The sequence below is a fragment of the Hyaloscypha bicolor genome (assembly GCF_002865645.1).
Source record: "Hyaloscypha bicolor E unplaced genomic scaffold K444scaffold_60, whole genome shotgun sequence".
Classification (NCBI taxonomy): domain Eukaryota; kingdom Fungi; phylum Ascomycota; class Leotiomycetes; order Helotiales; family Hyaloscyphaceae; genus Hyaloscypha; species Hyaloscypha bicolor.
This window is the reverse complement of record NW_020194562.1, coordinates 359,002-377,298: the sequence shown is the minus strand read 5'-3', so window position 1 is coordinate 377,298 and position 18,297 is coordinate 359,002. Positions and strand designations below refer to the sequence as shown.

Sequence of the window (18,297 nt, the reverse complement as noted above, 5' to 3'; positions counted from 1 at the left end):
TTTCACAAATATTGTGCAAGAAGAAATAAGGAGCGCAATCTTGGAGTGCCTGGTTGTGTGGTCTCCCATACCGTTGTTTTACCTTGACATTCGAGAGCGTGGTAGTCCAGACCGGTGGCCTAAGGAGTTCTTGCTGCCTACCACTGATACGGGTTAGAAGCTGGCAGTGGCCTGTGATTTCTGATTCGAGATCATAATCGTATCTGGCCGGCGGCCTAGCTATCGTGAGCATGTTCCTGGCATGCTCTCGATCTGCGTCAGCGTTGAGAATGCTAGTAATCGCATTGGACCTGAATCCAAGGGCGTTCGCGAGCCTGGCAAATTCAAGGAGGCATTGGGGGTCTGGGCCAATACTCGGCACCTTTTGTTTGTTATCCGACTTCGGGACGAGGTTTGTAAGGCGATGAAAATTGCGCATGGCGAACATCCATAGTTGGACGTACGCTATCTCAAATCTCTCGTCGTCGCCCGTCCGTGTATCGCCATATTCGGTCAACCCATCGGCGCTCTCTAACACTATGTAGTCTCCTCCATATCCACGCCACATGTGTTGCATTGCCTCTCTCAAGTGACACTCTGTTGGGTCGATGAGCGTCCGCATTGCTTTCGTACAGTCTTCCAGGTATAAGGAATCCTTGGCGAGCGTCTTGATCGAGGGGATCATCCCATCAATAGCGATAACGTTCTGTAGCAGTCCTAATCTTTTGACATCATTATACAACAATGGAAATGCACTTTTGCTCTCGATAGCTCGGGTAATGAAGTCTCTGTCGGCTGATGACGTTTTGGGGGCCCTCCCTTCAAACAGCTCCACGGTCTCAGGATCTAGATTATATATAAGCTCTTCGTCACCGTCGAGTATGGAGGTCCAGACGTGCTTAATGCGGTCTAAATATCGTATCAGTTCCTGAGATGGCATGTTAGCGTTGCGCATGCCAAGAGAATTATGCCTACTTCATCACATCTGAGCGATTTATACCGGTGTAAAGTGCCTTTCTGAAAAGATGCCCAGAGACCGACAAATGGTCTTAGAGATGTGAAGCCCTTGTACAAAGCTGGCCTCTTCTCCATGGCTTTGAGGTCATTCTCCGCGTCCTTCGACCGCCACGCCGTCCTCCAGTCAGGCTCCGCATCCAGGAATCGGAAGACGGTCCCATCGTCGTGTGGAATCGACTCGATATTACGGTCTTGCTCTTGCACACGACACTTGTTGTCCCATCTCTCTGTACTGCTATGAGATTCACTTATATCAGCGTTGAAGGCTTATACGTACCTTTATCATAGAGCTCGACCGCCCACCACTCATTGTGCGGATAGATATGCTGCTTTGCAGCTTCTAATCGATGCTGTCCATGATAATGCGTCAAAAGAGCGCCTTCCGGAAGGTGAAGACGCTTGATGTGCCCCGCGTCGTGAAGATCACTGATCGTCAATTCGGACCGGGCTAGGGCGGCAGCAAGAACCGGCTGAGAAATTTCGGCCTTGATACGGTTTCCGCAGACGTTCGGAAAGCATCCTCGAAGTCTGAATTCTCTTAGCCAGTACTCGGTCTTTCTTGGCTGGAGTGGAATTCGGGGCCTTCCTTCAGGAGGTTGATATGATAGGTTCTCCAGCATGACCAGGGCTACGCCGAGGCGCGCTGTCTCGCGGGAGCGATCCAGGGATTCGGCATCATCAGGGAACGCCGTCTGGCTAGACATCTCATGTACTTACTCATAGACAAAGGCAGGCAGATCATAGTTTCAGCACGTGGATTTAGTGGCTGTTATGTCTTGTTTGCATTTGTATCTTCCTTACCCTAGACTAGAATCTATTTCTGGACCATAATAATGTTTGGCCATTCGCTACCGCTGCACTTTATTAGTCTGGGAATTTTCCGCAAGTAGAATATTCTACCCCAGGTGTCAGCAGAGCACGGTATTCTGCTAGCAGAATATTCTGAGGGCAGGAATATTCTACGCATGGTTTCAGCCGTATTTCAGAGTATTCTGTCAGCAGAATATTCTACTCAAGATGTCAGCCGAATCTTAGAGTATTCCGCCAGCAGAATATTCTGCGTACAGGAATATTCTGCCAGCTGGAATATTCTGCCCAAAATGTCAGCCAAATCTCAGAGTATTCCCCCAGCAGAATATTCTACGTGCAGGAATATTCTGCCAGCTGGAATATTCTGCCCAAATGTCAGCCAAATCTCGGAGTATTCCGCTAGTAGAATATTCTGCTGGTGGGAATATTCTGCTGGCGGGAATATTCTGAGGCGCCAACGGAATACCCTACCCAAAGAGTCTCAGAAATTTCCGTGAGAATATTCCAATATGTTATTAATCGGGATTGAAATTCGTTCAGTCACAGTGCAAGCTGATGTTTGCTGCTCTTGTCTTTCCCGCCCGCGCAAGAATTCTACGTGATACGATAGTAGATTCAGCCCTCATTTTGCTTATCAATAAGTCCTTATCACCTCTCTCCGTTTTGTTGCCCAGACTGTTGGCAAACTTTCGAGGGCGGTGGACCAAACAGGCACATGCATGGCGGGGTAAGGGTTAATTAAGGTTAGCGGAACGGCCCGCGATAAGCGAGTCCTTCCCAGCAAATCAGCGCACAGACAGCGAATTGTGCAGTTTAGTCTGAGCGAGCGCCGTCTTCCCAAAGTTTTGATGACGAGGAGTCATCTGTCATTAATTTGCCATAGGTTTATAGGTGTTTCGAATTATATGCTGACTCTATGCTATACTTCAAATAGACTAGGATTCTATAAAACCCGGCGCTGCCTCGTTAGCCAAATGGCAGGCAACAAGATGATGCCTACCTCAGAAGCGATATCTAGGCGAGCCACGGGTATATGGCGCTTGAGAGGTATAGACCAAGACCAGAATGTCGAAAAGGAGTCATTAGCTATTAAGCAACCAACTATCGCCTCAGATCCTGCTCTCAACTACGATCATGTTGATGGTAGCTTTGAGTTCGGGGGCATCCGAGTAAGGCTCGTGACATACAAGTCAATACCGGGCGTTATTCAGATTAATGCCTCGAAGACTATAAGCGAATGGAATACATTACGTATACTCAAACATATTAATATTGTCGGCTTTGATGATAGCAACCCCAGTATCAGCCATTGGCTACCTACTAACGCCGATGACCACGAGGATGATCCCAAAGGACGGTGTGAGCTATATATCTCGAAACCCCTATTATCTGTCACCGTTGTAGCAGCGGCAGCCCAATATCCATGGTCTGTCTTAGACGCGCATAGGATGTGCAAAGATGTAGGTTAAGTCAAAGAGGCTGCGGGATACTTTGTGCTGACTAGTAGAGATCTTGAATGTACTCAAGTTTCTAGCTGATTATAACCTGTCTCGTGGTGATTTTACCACTGATTATGTACTAGTTACTGGAGAAGGATTTAAGCTTGGTGAGTCCTAGAATATCGCCACTTGAGATTATACTGAGAATAATCCAGCAAATATTCACCTTTGTGAAGCTGTGAAGGCCAATACTAATGTACGAGATCTTCGGTCAGTTGGACAAATATTAAGAGATGTCTTGATTGGGAAGAGCCGCGTCCCAGAAAACGTAGAGTGGCTCGACTTCTATACTATTATGATGGAGGAGATAGCTTTCAACGCGTATCGTGATATTTTGCCTCGACTGCTCTTTGAATACTGGCCAAAAAGTAGCGGAGAGTATGAAACGACATCTCAGGATAACAGACTTCGCGGAATCGCTTATCTAGTCAGCCAGAGGCAACGAAATACCTTCCAATAATAACCATCTCTGTAATATCAGGTATTACGTAGGGTTACTACACATGTCTTGATTTCATTAGATAGCTTGGGACTAGGATTATTTGGTAGGAGCATTAGAAATGGAATATGTGCAATCTATATACGTTATGTTTAGTATTTGCTGGGTGCAAAGCAAGGTTGACTTATACTAAGATCCCAAAAGAGTATGTAATTCGACTATATAATAGAAATGATTTATATTCCGAATATACATTAAACGCCTCTTAAAAAAAATCTCTATCCTCCTTACGCTCCAAAGGTAGATCCAGATCTTCCTCGTTCCCTTTAATCTCAAGTCCTCTTGGGTGAACGAGAACAGGCTTTATAAACTGACAAAGTTGAGAACCTGCTATCTAAAGTAAGCTAATTGCGATATACGAAGCTTTTAATAAGGGTTTGGACCTTTGGTATTATTAGTTTCCAAACGCAAGGCCTTTAACGCCGCGTGGAACGGGCCTTTACTAAGCGGTTCCCACGTTGTATTTATATTATAAGCTATATAGGACCTCCACTCATTTAACAGCTCGCGTATAAATAGCTCGCTATGCTCTAGGAGCGATATTGGTAGTATTAAGTAGCTAATAGTCTTCTTGAAATTAAAGAATTCATAATGGCCAGCTAATACATCGAGGCCAAAGTCCTTTTTGAGCAGCTATATTACAGAGTAAGTATCCGAAAAAAGACAGTATTATAGTATAATCCACGAAATTATGCTTATCCGAAGAAGCTTAAGAAGAACGGTAATAAATAGTAATAAATAAGGTTCCTTACATTTTTTATACTACTAATATAATTCTTTTGAGGTAGCGGACTACTAAGAGGGTCTAGTTTGTATCTCTAGTTATACCAGAAGTCGTTATGTCTAGATTCATGAGTTCCCGAGTCGGCTATAGTATTAAGGAGTTATTTATGAGGATTAAGCTTAATTATTATTAAAAATTCGGTGATCTCATTAAATATATAATAGTCAACTAGCCAGTATTATTCTTGGAAGCAAGAATATTCCTATTCCTATTAAGGTATTAACTCGGCCATATGCGCTTCAAAGATCTTGTCTTTAATTATCTTAAGGACTTCTACTAGTAAGCTTATTATAGGTACTAATTCCCTATACTTGTGGCATAATTACAGTGTTTGAAATAATGGTTTGTATATATTATAAGTCTCAAGGTAATTTCTTATTTTTATAGGATTAATCTCATATGCCCATATAATGGCCGGATCCTTATAGTAGACACGTGCCATATCGCAGTTTACTAAAGGAATTCTGCTATAATAGTACTATTATCTTTAGTCTTGCGTGGCTACTAGTTATTTCATACGTGTAAAGTAATAGCAGAAGGCTCAGATAACATGCTATGCTAGGGAAAGCCGTTATTAATATAATCCGTAAGTTAAGATAATATATTAGAAACGAGCCCTAGAATAAAGCGGTTATTAATATGGTCCATAAGGCAATAGAGACAATTATATAGATTAGTCAGGGGTTTGATCTATTATCTTAACGCACTTATTATTATCTAGTTATAGCTAGCTTTGGTAATTTAATATCTCTATTAATCCTATTAGCTCTATATTAAGGAAAATTACCTGAAATAAACTTGGGAAATCTTAGACATATCTATATATAGATATATTACTTCTAAGAATAAATTTCCGTAAGGCTTTATATATATATTTTTATAAGTATATCTTTAAATATTAAAGAACTATCTCTCCTGGCTAAGATATAATAGATATTATAACTACTACTATAATTATTCCTAGAGGTGTACTTCTCGGGATTATAATCTTAGCCTTTTTATAATACTACTTATGAAATAATTCCCTTTCTTATATTAACTCCCGTTATCTCAAGTTCTTTGCTCGCAAATATGCCTCTAATTATCTACTCTATTAATATCTTAGAAGTATGGGTATTACTATACTGCTTTATCTAATTAGTCTTCTCTTTATAATAGTAATTAATGCCATAGTTCTTGCTATTTCTAAGAGCAAAGTAGTACTAATAAAATAATCCGGCAAAGCTTTTTTAATTAATCTGATTTTGCTCTTAGTATATGGCAGACCTAACGTATTCTCTAAATACGTCTATATATTATAGTAGTTTAAGAATTTCATTTACAGATGGCTTAGTATTATTACTATAGTCAAATGTACTATTTACTTAATAGCTGCTTTGAGTCCGATTTGCTCTGGCACACATTCTTTCACATCTATATTAAGTATTATAGGTCTTACTATAAGTTATAATCAAATCTGGTTAAAAGTTCCCATACTAAAAACATACTTCAGGCCGCTATTAGTATAGCTATCTTGGGTATATTTTTATTACTATTCATTTAGCGCCATATATATAAATTGTTTCTAAGTACCCATATAGCCTTAACTATTATTATAATTATTATAATCTTCTTATATCTCGCCCCTTTTAATTTTTCATAACTATTAATTATCCTCTTTATTATTACAGGCTTGCTATATACTATACTTATTATAATTCGAATAGGAATCTCTCTATAAAATAAAGCCAAAGTCAGGATCTTTAAAGAAAATGGATTACTAAAGGCTAAAATTACCTTGGCTAAGCCTCGTTAAATTAGTACGGGCTAATATGTCTTCTTGCGAGTTCCTTCTATATTAGTACTCTCTATTAATAAATTATATTCCTTTTTTATAGTATTATAGGATTAGGATAGGAATAATAAGGCCAGGAATATTACTACTCTTATCTAGTAATAAAAGGGATTTATTTGGCTTCTCTAGGCATAACCTATAGTAATAAGAGCCTTTCTTAAAGGCCTATACGGGGAGTTATCCTTAGCCAAGAATTACGGTAATATTATCCTCTTTATATCAGGGATTAGTATTACGGCTTATTTAGGATATATTAAGTAATTACTTAATATCCGAGATTAAGGGCCTACTAGAACTCAAGTAATAAGTCTTTTATAGGAGGTTAACGAGATTAAGCCGTGGGATACGGCTATTAAGATAGTATATAAGCTACTTAATTAAGATATAGACTAATATAATAGGGAGATACCTAATTAGAAAAATATAAGGAATTAATTTGTGAGCTCTATTAACTAGTACCATAGTACATATAGCTAACCCTTGCGGACTAGGTCTTTTAATATATTATGTTTATTTAATACTACGAGCTTAACTAGCCTGAGAAATCTAGTAAATTAATAAGAGGTTATTAATACTAGAAATTTGGGGCTTTGAATGCTACTAGTACGCTTATGCAGGAACTAACTAATATAGAAGTTCAGGGCTAGTGCCTTATATATACTTTAATCTCTAGTAGGTAGTTCTATAATTAGACAAGAAATATACTAACTAAGTATAGTCTATACTAATCGTGAGATAACTAATATAATCCGGTTAGCTTATGCGAGTATACTTAAGGTAAAGGAAGCTAGGAGAGAGGAGGTCATATTATATACCTATAATTTTTATCTAGATACTTAAATTATAGTAATAGCTTCTATATATAATATTTAATTTTAATTATGTTTAAGTTCCTCGAAGATAGTATATATATAATAATAAAGTTGAGAATAGCTTATAGTAATATAAATATATATTAATTAGACAGTTTCAAATATCTAGGGAAATAACCTTATTATAATCTCCTATAAGAATATAGTTATATAGGGACTTTATACTTAATACTAGCTCCTTTTTATTAATCTAAAAACTTGCCCTATTTATGCTCCGAGTAGTATAATAAAAGTTTATAGCAATTAACCGAGCCCCAGGAATTACTAGCTTCGTACTAATAATTAATACTAGCTCCGGATATATTCTTAAATCATGCTTAGTAATTTCTAGAATCTCTTTATTATCTAGGTAAGGCTTGCTATATAAAAGTATATTAGGTCTTAGCCTACTAATTTTTAATAAACGCTTGCCCTTTAATATCCGGGCCTGGCTTCTTTATAAGTATCTTTAATAATATAGTAAATCGGAACCTTGGAACAGATATGGCTTATACTTATATACCCAGTTATATATCCCGTATTGGGCTTAATTAACTCGACTATAGAGGCATATTATCTTGGTATTAAGATTAGGTAATAGGCGCTTAATATAATTAATATTCTATATATAATACCAAAAATAAGGGCGAGTCTATATAAGCTTATCTATAATCTTATGGAAAGGCAAAGGCTCAGTCAAATCCAAATATAGGCATTTATATATATTACGGATTATAGAGTAGAAATTAGTTATCTCGTTAGAAGAGAAGTAGAGAAAGCGGTCAAACGAGGTCTATTTAGATTTCCGTATATTCTTAAAGGTAGGAACTAGGTAAATTAGTATTAATAAAGGGATTTATAAACGGGCTTTAACTTATAACCTATACTAATAGAAATACTAGCCCTGCTAATAATAATAATCTTTTTACTCGATTATACAAGCTCCCTTAATTAGCCAAGGTTATCCAGGGATTCACTAATAATCTAAAGTAATCCTCTTATTTTTGGGGCTCTTTTTCTAATTTAGTATTTCTCGTTAATTAGTCCCTGAGTAAAAGCCGTCTATTTAGGCGAATCCATATTATTATTAATTATAATTAGCCGGTCTATTCCACGATTAGCAAGGCTTTATAATACTATATCTAGATCTCCTATCTCGAGAACCCTCCGGTAGAAATGCCTGCCTTTTTACTAACTTGGAGCCCGTAATTATATTACCATATATCTTCTGAATTCTTTTCAAACTAATATTAGCATGGAGTATGTGTCTATTATTATAGTATCTTACCAAGTCGGATTCTGCAGATGCCATCTTCGCGATAAGATAGAGTAGGTAAGGGTATTTAGAAAAATAGAAAAGAGGCTAGGAGGGAAGTAGTTTAGAGAAGGGAGAATACTGCCTTCTTATACTTAAACGGAGGGTCGGATAGCACAGCTACAAAACCTCTAGGATCCATCCCACTAATACAGTTATATGAGCACTTTCATGCAATGCCTTTAGCTCGGAGGCATTAATTTATTAGAGAACGGGCAATGCCTGGGCCGTCGATTTCTTAATTAGGAATCCCCTTGCCAGGTAATAACATGCAGCGCTCCTTATATCAAATGCTCTCAGACTTAACGACCATGACTAATGCGTGCAGGCAGTGACTAACTACCAAGTCTTACGAGCTTTTGACTCTTGTTTCTATTCTATTTGGGAGTAGATATTATCGAATAGGTCCACAGGCTTCCTTCTTGACCAGACTTCCTAACTTCCCATTCTATCTCTACGGAGATATTACTCATGGCTAATAAAGTGAGCCATATTATTATTAATGCATTATATATAGTACGTAATCTGCCTTGAATTAAGCACAAGTCCTTGGAAAATGGCTAAGGCACCTTATAATAGCGAAGTCGAACCCTCGACCGAGGCTTCGGAGTCCTTCTAGTACAGATTACAAGAAAAGGCACGCTGCTAGGACATGGTATGCGCATGCTATCGTAGCCAGTATTCCGGAAGGATTCAAGTGGCTTAGCGAGAGTTAACGACGGTTTTAATTAATGGGGTATTACTTAAACTTGACTCTCAATTTTTCGCCATACTCTAGAATCGTGATTAGCAAGATAGATATAACTAACCAAACATGCTATAAGCCCATGACAGGCTTTGATTTCTTATCCTTACTTACATCTTCGCGAATCCTCAAGCTAGCGCTTTTTCCTATTCCATATTATCTTATCTTGACTTAATAATATTTTGAACTTCATTTGCGCGATAATTAACTCATAGAGGATAGTAGGACCTCATAGTTCGTGGATAATGAGATACTCGATTAATAGAGATACGAAGCTAATATGGCAGGTACTAGTTTAGATAAAGTAATATATGATAGAGAGTTAATAATAAATAGTATGGAAAACCTATATTAGTAATATTAGAGAAGAAAAGTATGTTTGGTAGGCAGTGTCTAATCTTAGCGCCAGAGCAAGGTACCATTATCACGTATAGTAATTTTTAATCAGAATCGGACCCGGCGAGTTTTAGCCAATTTGCAAAGCGAAAGTCCCCGAAGTACTAGCGTATTTCTAGTACTTGGCACCTAAAGCCAGTTACGGAGGGTCACGTATTATGATTTGGCACCTGCGCCCTAGAGGCGGCAAATTAAGCTCTAAATTAGGATAATATTAGTTAAAGCACCTTTAATTCGTTAGAGATAGTATAGTATTCAGTATCCTAAACTGGTTTCTTTTACGGAATAATAGAAAATATTTAATCCGTACCAAATCTCCCGGATACCGTATCTTCCGAAAGTAGCTTTTATTACGTATTAATTATGCAAAACTTGGGCCTAATTTAACGCGTAAATACTACTATATAAATTGTCTCTAAACCTGCCCAAAATCTAACCTTCAAGGCTCGCCCGAATATAGTACTAATACTTAAGTAAAAATCCTTATACTCAAGAAAGGAAGATATATTATTAGTAGTAATGCTATAACTATACTTGGGCCGGGGATAAAGATAAGGCTAGCGACGAGGCTAATAATAAGGCTAACGCTTGGATTTCTGAGAATTAACCCGTAAGAGGGAATTAATACCTCCTACTATAATTCTCTATATATTATCATTAATTATGACATACCTATGTTTTTGGGCTCGTGAAAGCGGATCCCGCTAGTAAAAGTAGGTATTTTCTATTCCGGTTATTATCTTTTCAGGGTCTTTGCTTTGTCCCCGTCTATAATGGCATCTTATCTCCTCTCTAAACTACGTCTAACCAGTCACCCAGCCTTCTGCTTATATAGTACCTTGCTAATTGAACTTCATATTTTATAATCACGTCCGGGTTCTCGCAATAACTCTTTCCCGAGCAGAAGCAAATAAACCTAAATATTCAAAGCCCTACCTGAGACATAGCTTATAGAAGTAATTCCGGTACTAAAAAGGAAATACTACGTATTAGATTATTATACATTAATCATATCCCGGATAGCTAGGTATGTTATATCTCGTTTATGGCTTGGACGTGTCTTTAATATAAGGCTAGAGATTATAACTATTATTTTTTGTTACGTATTATAATATATGCAGGGTCCTATACCACGATCAAAATTTAATCTTGTAATTCTGTCTTTATAACTTATTACATATTAAATAGTATAATCGAGTCTATTCTAGATATATCGAGATTTTAATTACTAACTATATATTTTCTTTACTTTTACTTTAGAGTCCAAATATCGTTCCATATATTAGTCCACTGGCCTAGGCCTATAGAATCTTTATTACGTAATGTACTGCCGCAATAAATACAAAATAATAGACAAAAGAAAGAAAGGTTAAGAACGTTTCTATTTAACTTTTCTAGAAGAAATTACTCTATTAGGAAGTCAAAGTAATTCAGTTAAGGAATATATTAAGAATTACCGCAAATGGGGCAAATAAACAAAATATGTATTATCTCGAGCATAATACTAGGTTACTAGTTATGTAATCAGAGAGGCTCTTCTAAGAAGCCCCTCCTCGCATAATTAATAGATTAGTGAAGTGCGAACTATTTCTCTAAAGGAGCCATACGAATAAGCGGCTCAAAAGGCATAATTTTCCGAATAGCCAAGACCAGAACTCTCTAGGATTTACAGGAACTAGCCTCTATATCTTCGTTAATACCTTCCCATTCCAAGCATACATTTGCCGTACCGCCAGAGTAAATGACCTGCATCTGGTTCAGGGTTCCCGTAACCTATAAATAGTCTAACTAAAGATTTGGTATAGGTCCCTTAAAGGCTTACGCAATATTATAGTACTCCGAGAATCGAATCTTGCCAGAGAAAATACCCAAAAGGTCGCCTGGAAATACGGGAATAATAGGAAAGATACTAACCAGTTTCTCGGCGCCAGGTCGAATTAATACAAAGAATAACTTATTTGTCCCCGATTCTATATACCTATCTTCTATAAGTCATTTCGGATTACTCTCGGTTAAGGTAGCTATATAACTGCTTATAAGCTTATATAATGCTTCTTCTTCGTCAGAGTACCACGTATTAGATCCATTATCCCAAGCTAATTCTGGTATACTTAGTATCTCGGTAATAAATATATATAGCAGGTCCAGCCTGCCTAAGAAGTTACCTTTGGCCTGCTCAAGCGCTCGGAGTTCGATCTGTCTAATATAGCCAGAATATACTTTTTCCCAGGATATAATAATATCTATTAGTTCTCTTAGAGAGTACTTCCTTTTAAGGAAGAACTTGCAATACTTATTGAATTTAGCATCTCAATAGAGCAGGATAGTTACTATACCAGTATTCTTCATATCACACAAATCCTTCCACTATAGTCGGTATCTTTACTAGTTTTCGTCACAAGTTCCAATACTAACCAGAGCAATAAATTCAGCCACTGCAGCCTTTTCCTATAGCGTATATCCGCCAGCAGGTCCTCTACCGGCGACAAGTAATAGTGGGTTAATGGTCTCGGCATGTCTCTTAATAATATCCTAGTAAAAGGCTTCCTCCCACGCTTTTTAAAGGCCAATGCCTATACTACCTGCTCCTGACTTCATAATTCTTTTAATTACTTTTTTAAAAGGTTTCTTTATAAGGTCGTTTTCGGTATACTTTTGGATTTCAGCCATATTTATTATGGTTCCTATATTTATTATTTAGAAGCCAGACCTACCGACCTGAATACGTATTTTCGCCACCTTTAGTAGTACAGATATCATAATATCCACTGCATCTTTAAATCATAGTATTTCCAACATACTTCCTTCCAAAAAGTAAGTTATTTGAGAGATTTAACCTAGGGCATCCGTAACATCAAGCATTAACGTGTCGTCTTCTGGTGCTACGCGGCCCTCCACGGCCATATCCAGCGATTATGAGAGAGATCTTTATGCTAAAATTTCGACTAGTTATCGAGACTCGTCCACGGAATCAATTAAGCCCAAGCCATCAATTGAGGGGACAATCTGCGACTTGCATCTGGAGTCCTCCGACTGCGCTTCAGATAATCTTCATTTGCGCTTCCGTTTATTTAGTCCATCCATTCCGGCATAGCTCACGACGGTATCAGATCCATCGGGATTTATCTACCGTAATGAAATTCGAGACCGTGTCGGAGGAGGAGAAGGTAGTAAAGATAGAGAAGTCGGCGGAGAGGTTGGGGCAGAGGAGAGAGGGGGTGATAACGACAAATAATGAGATATAGAAGGCGGCGACGTGGGAGATCGTTATAGCAAAGGGATGGCAGATTTTATAATAGTACCATTAATATCTTCGCCGCCGTCGTCGTTATCGTCAATACTTAGCGGGCAATTAGCAAAGTCACCAGGACGGCCCAGCTTAATTCAATATAAACGGGCTAAAGACGGTTAATTCGAACCTAATTACCTCTCAATACTACTAACCAAGTTTAAAAAACATGACCATCTCCTGCTATAGTATAGTATCATCGGTATCAGTAATGCCATTCTCCGCAAGTATGGCGCGAAACATGTTTCGCGTCTGCTCCGTGAATCGCGCGGCTCGTGAGGCCGCATTATCTGCTATAGAGGCCATACCACGAGAGAGAAGTAACGATAATACTAAGAGAAGTGATCTGGTAAATAATAATAGCGCTTATTCAAAGTATATAAAGGTATGGCAGCAGAATTGGCTGCTTGTTACAAAGGTACGGCAATTATTTTTAGAGCAACTTGCCGCCACTTCTAATCTTGGCAGGCTCCAAGCGCTAAGCGAACAAATATGGCTGTGAGAGTGGAACCGCAACCCATTATCGTAACTTCAACCACAAGCTGAAATTGCAATTCGAAGGCAAGAAAGACCACTACGAGCAGTGCAAGCACAGGCTTCTACCACTGAGGTTGCACAAATACTGCCAGTCTGGATCCCAAAACTTGTATTATAAGAGTTATAAAGAATAAGCATCCAGAGAGAAGTCTTTAAGCAATCCCAGACCTCGACATCTAACGTTATCCAATGTATATACAGCGCAGGCTAAATAATTTTCTATCTAGTAGATCCTCCGCTTCTCTAATAAGCATTAAGTCCTCAAACCTAAAGAGCCAATCTATCCCCCAGCACCCGTTAAGTCTCCAGTCTAAAAGTCCTCAGTTCTCACTATAGGATTATCTCGTCCCTTTCGGCCTTCACAGAGCAGAGATTTGGTGCCTCGTTTTAAGAAGCTAGCCGGTATATATCTCTCTGGCCTAGGATAACTCTAATCCTAAACTTTTTTTAGATTATAGGCCTTGGATCAAAAGACCGCTACTCACGACTTCTATCAAGCTAAGTAGCCAGGAAGGTCCATCTCTAGATAATCCTTTAGATATATAATTAAAGAGTTTTCCGTTCCTCCGTCCCAAAACGTAAATATTACAGCCAAACTCGCTCCTTAGCTCGTCTGCCTTTTCCATAAAGGTGATTTTCCTTCTCCGAAAATTATCTATTACGCCTTTTATCGAGCGCTATTGAGATCGCACCTTCTCCATGCTTCAAAGAGACCTAGAATATTCCTCCTAAGGTGTTATAGGCTATTTAATATAATAGTTCTCGAGCTCCCTTCGTGATATCCTCCAATAATAGAGAATACAACCCGCGTACATTTCACCTCTTCTCGATATATAATATCGGAGCTACATAGTTTTGCCTTCGAGTTCATCTTCTTAATTTCGGTCAGCGTTTAACTACGGGAGAGAAGAACGAAGTCTCACTAGATAATACAATGTCACAGCTAACATTAATAGTTATAGACTAAAGATAACTAAATCTTCTTTCCAAATTTTAGGGCAGAGCTAACGCTGTGACATTAATAGTTACAGACTAAAGATGACTAAATCTTCTTGCCATTTTCTAGGGCAGAGCTAACGCTGTGTGACATTAATAGTTACAGACTAAAAATAACTGAATCTTCTTGCCATTTTCTAGGGCAGAGCTGACTGCGAAAGCACAATTCTGAAATCAAGAGCGGAGATACGCAGATAGTTGGAAGCTTATATATTCGATAGGGAGGTGGGTGGATCTTTGATAGATACCAGGGTCGTGGTTCAATGAAATCCGTGATTGTTTTGCTAGCTAGCGGCCATAGCCGAAACAGGACAAGACCCCATTTCAAAGATAAAATTGCAAGTAATCTTAGTTAGCTATTTTAATCGCTTAATCTCTTCAGCTACTAATACGGTATGCGGACTCATACAGAAATGAGAACTTTTGGAATAGCTTTAGTATTGTCATCTCTCCAGTACTATCAACCATCCAGCCTTATCATATCTCTAGCAGGCTTCTTAGGCACTACGCGCTTCCAAAGATCCCGTACAAAAGCGCCCCCACCTTCAATCAATTCCATAAACGAAGTATGCTCCGAGATTATCTCGACATTAGCAGCCATATAAGGGGAAATCAACTTTCTCAACCCATCAATATCAGTTTCTAAATCTGGAGTCGAACTATCCAAATATGTATACCGTACAAGATCAATGATTTCTTGAACCTTGGACGCATCAAGGCAGAGCGTACTCAGCGTTTAGTATAGCTTAGATAGAACCAATATCTTCAGACTATTAACTCCCCATTTTTCCGCTAAGACATACAGGAAAGCATGAGCAAGAAGGACCTCACCACTGCTCTCAATTAGACCATCATTCATCGAGGACCTGCATGTATAAAGGTTAGATCGAGATTCGATAAGAGGATATTTGAGAGAATTAAACATATCGGATGCAGATATCGGTGGCTCTAGACCAGACCTATACAAATTAAGCGGGCCATTCTTGGATTTCTTCCTTTTCTTCGATCGATCTTTAAATAACTATTCGTCCTCGGGCTCTAGTGCGGAGGTACGGGATGCGGGAGGGGCTACGGAGGAACGGGGCGCAAAGGAAGATCCCCATCCATTAAGCACTCGAGGCTCTTGCGATAACGATTCTGCCTCCACAACCGCTTGAGCCGTAGAGCCCTTCGAGATCAAATAATCTCCTGTATAGGCGAACTGAGCAAACCGTATGAATATTCCTTTATCCACGTCCATCCACCTAGATTCGCCAGCTACGCTCTCTGCCATCTCTCCCCGCATGAGCGCAGCTAGTGCAGGGGATTGCTCTGCGAGTACCGCCTCGTGGACCACAATTGGAACCTCGTCGGGCCCGATAATAAACTTGAAAGGGCGAGAAATGAGTATCCTATAAGAGGGAGGTGTTAGTTCGTATAACTATGAAGCCTGCGAGGCAGTAGATTGCAAACCGTGGAAGATAGGACATATTCTTCAAACGTGGCCGGCATATTGACTTTGAGCTAAAGATAGGTATTTTGACTATTTAGTATCTGCCTTCAAAGAATAGGAGCGGTAATTATCGGAGAAATATGAGCATTGCAATTGTGGTGCGTTGATTCATTAACTCGCTTGGTTGCGTGAAGCTCCAAAGGCTCAGCTTATCGGCACGTGCAGCTGCTATCGTCGCGATGAAAGGAGGTTCGCTGACGGCCTTTGGTGGACAATTGCCGTGACCCTGCAAGGCTCTGCCAAGCCTCGCCGCAAAGGTCTCCTGCAACCCTTCCATAAACTCTTTCCGACCCACCCAACGTGGAAAGTCGAATCCTCGGATGCCTTCGTGCCAGCGGTTGAGGTCATCAAGCCTCAAGAGAAACGATTCCCCAAGCCAGACCCCTTTTTGGCCTCCGTACCAGGATTCTGTGTTGGCTCCCATCCAGCTAATTGGAAGCCAGCACCAGAGGGGGGTTCCATATACTAAATATAGCCCTATCGTCATCACTATCGCCTTCGCCGAGTCTCTTGTCAAAGCATCGATTCCTTCACTAAAGTTATTCCAACGAGCAAAGTGTCAGTGAGTCCTTATATAGTAGATTTTGCAATAAGGAACCAAAAAATAAAAGTCATAATCTTTGCCTTATATCGAAGCCACGTCCAAGCCACACACGCTACGTGCCAGCAACCCGGGATGCGACCCCCTTATGATGTCCAACAAATTGATTTTATTTCTCACGTGATAACCCACTGAGTAATGCTTCAATTTTATTACCGACGGGCCCAATAACGGCTCATATGCATTTGCCGGGATCTTCAATCTCGACCTAGCAGGTAGGAGGTCCAAAGGAGGAATAATGCCAGACAGAGGGAGGTTGCGGTGGGCAAGCTCATAGAACGGAACTGAATTGCCTACGGCCGAAGCAATTGACTTTTAGACACATTTTCTCGATAACTCGGCTCCCATAGCCTCTTTCCCCTTCCCAATCCCCTATTAAGCACCACCATATTTAATGCTGGACTAGCTAGAGCCTTTTGTAGAGTTCGCTTTCTTCTTAATCTTGTTCTTCTTGCGCTTGGGTTTATACGAGCAGTCCCCCCGTTTGTTTGGGTCACGGTAGACATTATTGCCAGGTCTAGCCGTGGCGTCATCAGTAATGTGGACTGCTCCCAATATGCAGACTTGCCTGTTGTAATAGAGTCGCCAATAATCGATACTTGGAGTAAAGTACCCTATGGGCTAATGTAAATGTTATTATGCCGCAGATTTCCAAGGAACGGGTGTAGCGAGGCCAAAGACTGCAAAAGGTCGAAATTTACCTTCTTGTGGATCAAGTTGGTTTGTCGACAAGGTAGCCACTGTTGAATAGCAACCAGCCAAAACCTCTGCAAGATAGATTTGATAACCATGATTTAGAGGATAATACATTGAATAGTGAAGAATTAGTAATCTTGTCTGCGAACTGACTTGAGGACCAGGCATTATAAGAAACTCATGCTCATATTATGCTGTTTATGTTCGAGACACGGTGGTTGGGCCAATCACCAGTAGCAGTCTCGGTTTTCTAACAAAGCACCAAGAAGGTTGCAAAGATGTAACAAAACATCTGCAGGCAACGCGCTTCTGCATGGATTAAACAAGCCACTGTAGGAAGCTGCGAACCAACGACACGGTAACTTACTGAGGCCATTAGCGGGCTAGCGGACAAATCCGAGAAGCGAAAAGTGATTTTCTGATTTTCTGATTTTCTGATTTTCGCGCCCACATTCGAATATGATGAATATCATTATTCTTCTCTGGCTCCCCGGGAAAATTTATGATATATCAATATCTTCCGTTTAAATTATCGCGAATATATTTAATATCTATATTATTATTATCATTTCAAATATAAAAAATAATTGAATTATGATTAGGATAATTCAGACCTTTCGGAGCGAGATATAGACGTTTTGGGAAATATGATTTCGGAACTGACGAATATTCTATATCTTTCGCTCATATTTCTATCTATATTCCAGTCTTCCATTACCCCTTCCTCCAACATCGTCTCCTCCCATTCCTATGATCTCCTCTTCCCCTATTTCCTCTATATCTATTAAGCTCATTATATCCATCATACCTCCTATATCTCTCATTCCCTCTACCTCTACACGGAGCATTAGGTACCCTAAACGGAATGCCTGGTACGTTCGATTCCCCCCCAATCCTCATCAGCTCTTATTCCGCATATATGATATGAAAAAAAAAAACATCCACACCACACCCCCC

General features: G+C 39.5%; 5 protein-coding genes across 5 annotated transcripts; 1 reads left to right on the top strand and 4 right to left on the bottom strand.

Moving 5' to 3' along the window:
- Nucleotides 1-586: 586 nt before the first annotated feature.
- Nucleotides 587-1,667, bottom strand: K444DRAFT_721582 (uncharacterized protein; the record flags this gene model as incomplete). The annotated part of the gene is made up of 3 exons (XM_024888526.1): nucleotides 1,270-1,667; nucleotides 955-1,243; nucleotides 587-907 (listed from the first exon to the last, which is right to left on the bottom strand). Coding segments are annotated over exons 1-3 (957 nt in total), but the record flags the coding sequence as incomplete, so codon positions are not given.
- Nucleotides 1,668-2,798: 1,131 nt separating this feature from the next.
- On the top strand, nucleotides 2,799-3,765 carry K444DRAFT_629336 (uncharacterized protein; the record flags this gene model as incomplete). The annotated part of the gene is made up of 3 exons (XM_024883041.1): nucleotides 2,799-3,266; nucleotides 3,334-3,412; nucleotides 3,461-3,765. 3 exons carry the CDS (start codon nucleotides 2,799-2,801, stop codon nucleotides 3,763-3,765), a joined length of 852 nt encoding a protein of 283 aa, XP_024737268.1.
- A 7,782-nt stretch (nucleotides 3,766-11,547) lies between these two features.
- K444DRAFT_528217 (uncharacterized protein) lies at nucleotides 11,548-12,033 on the bottom strand (the record flags this gene model as incomplete). The annotated part of the gene is made up of 2 exons (XM_024874703.1): nucleotides 11,548-11,714; nucleotides 11,736-12,033. Coding segments are annotated over 2 exons (465 nt in total), but the record flags the coding sequence as incomplete, so codon positions are not given.
- Nucleotides 12,034-13,865: 1,832 nt separating this feature from the next.
- Nucleotides 13,866-14,211, bottom strand: K444DRAFT_528411 (uncharacterized protein; the record flags this gene model as incomplete). The annotated part of the gene is made up of 2 exons (XM_024874721.1): nucleotides 13,866-13,985; nucleotides 14,041-14,211. Coding segments are annotated over 2 exons (291 nt in total), but the record flags the coding sequence as incomplete, so codon positions are not given.
- Nucleotides 14,212-15,572: 1,361 nt separating this feature from the next.
- Nucleotides 15,573-16,042, bottom strand: K444DRAFT_663186 (uncharacterized protein; the record flags this gene model as incomplete). The annotated part of the gene is made up of 2 exons (XM_024886803.1): nucleotides 15,573-15,971; nucleotides 16,004-16,042. The coding sequence occupies 2 exons, from the start codon at nucleotides 16,040-16,042 to the stop codon at nucleotides 15,573-15,575; spliced, it is 438 nt and encodes a 145-aa protein (XP_024737265.1).
- Between the last annotated feature and the right edge of the window lie 2,255 nt (nucleotides 16,043-18,297).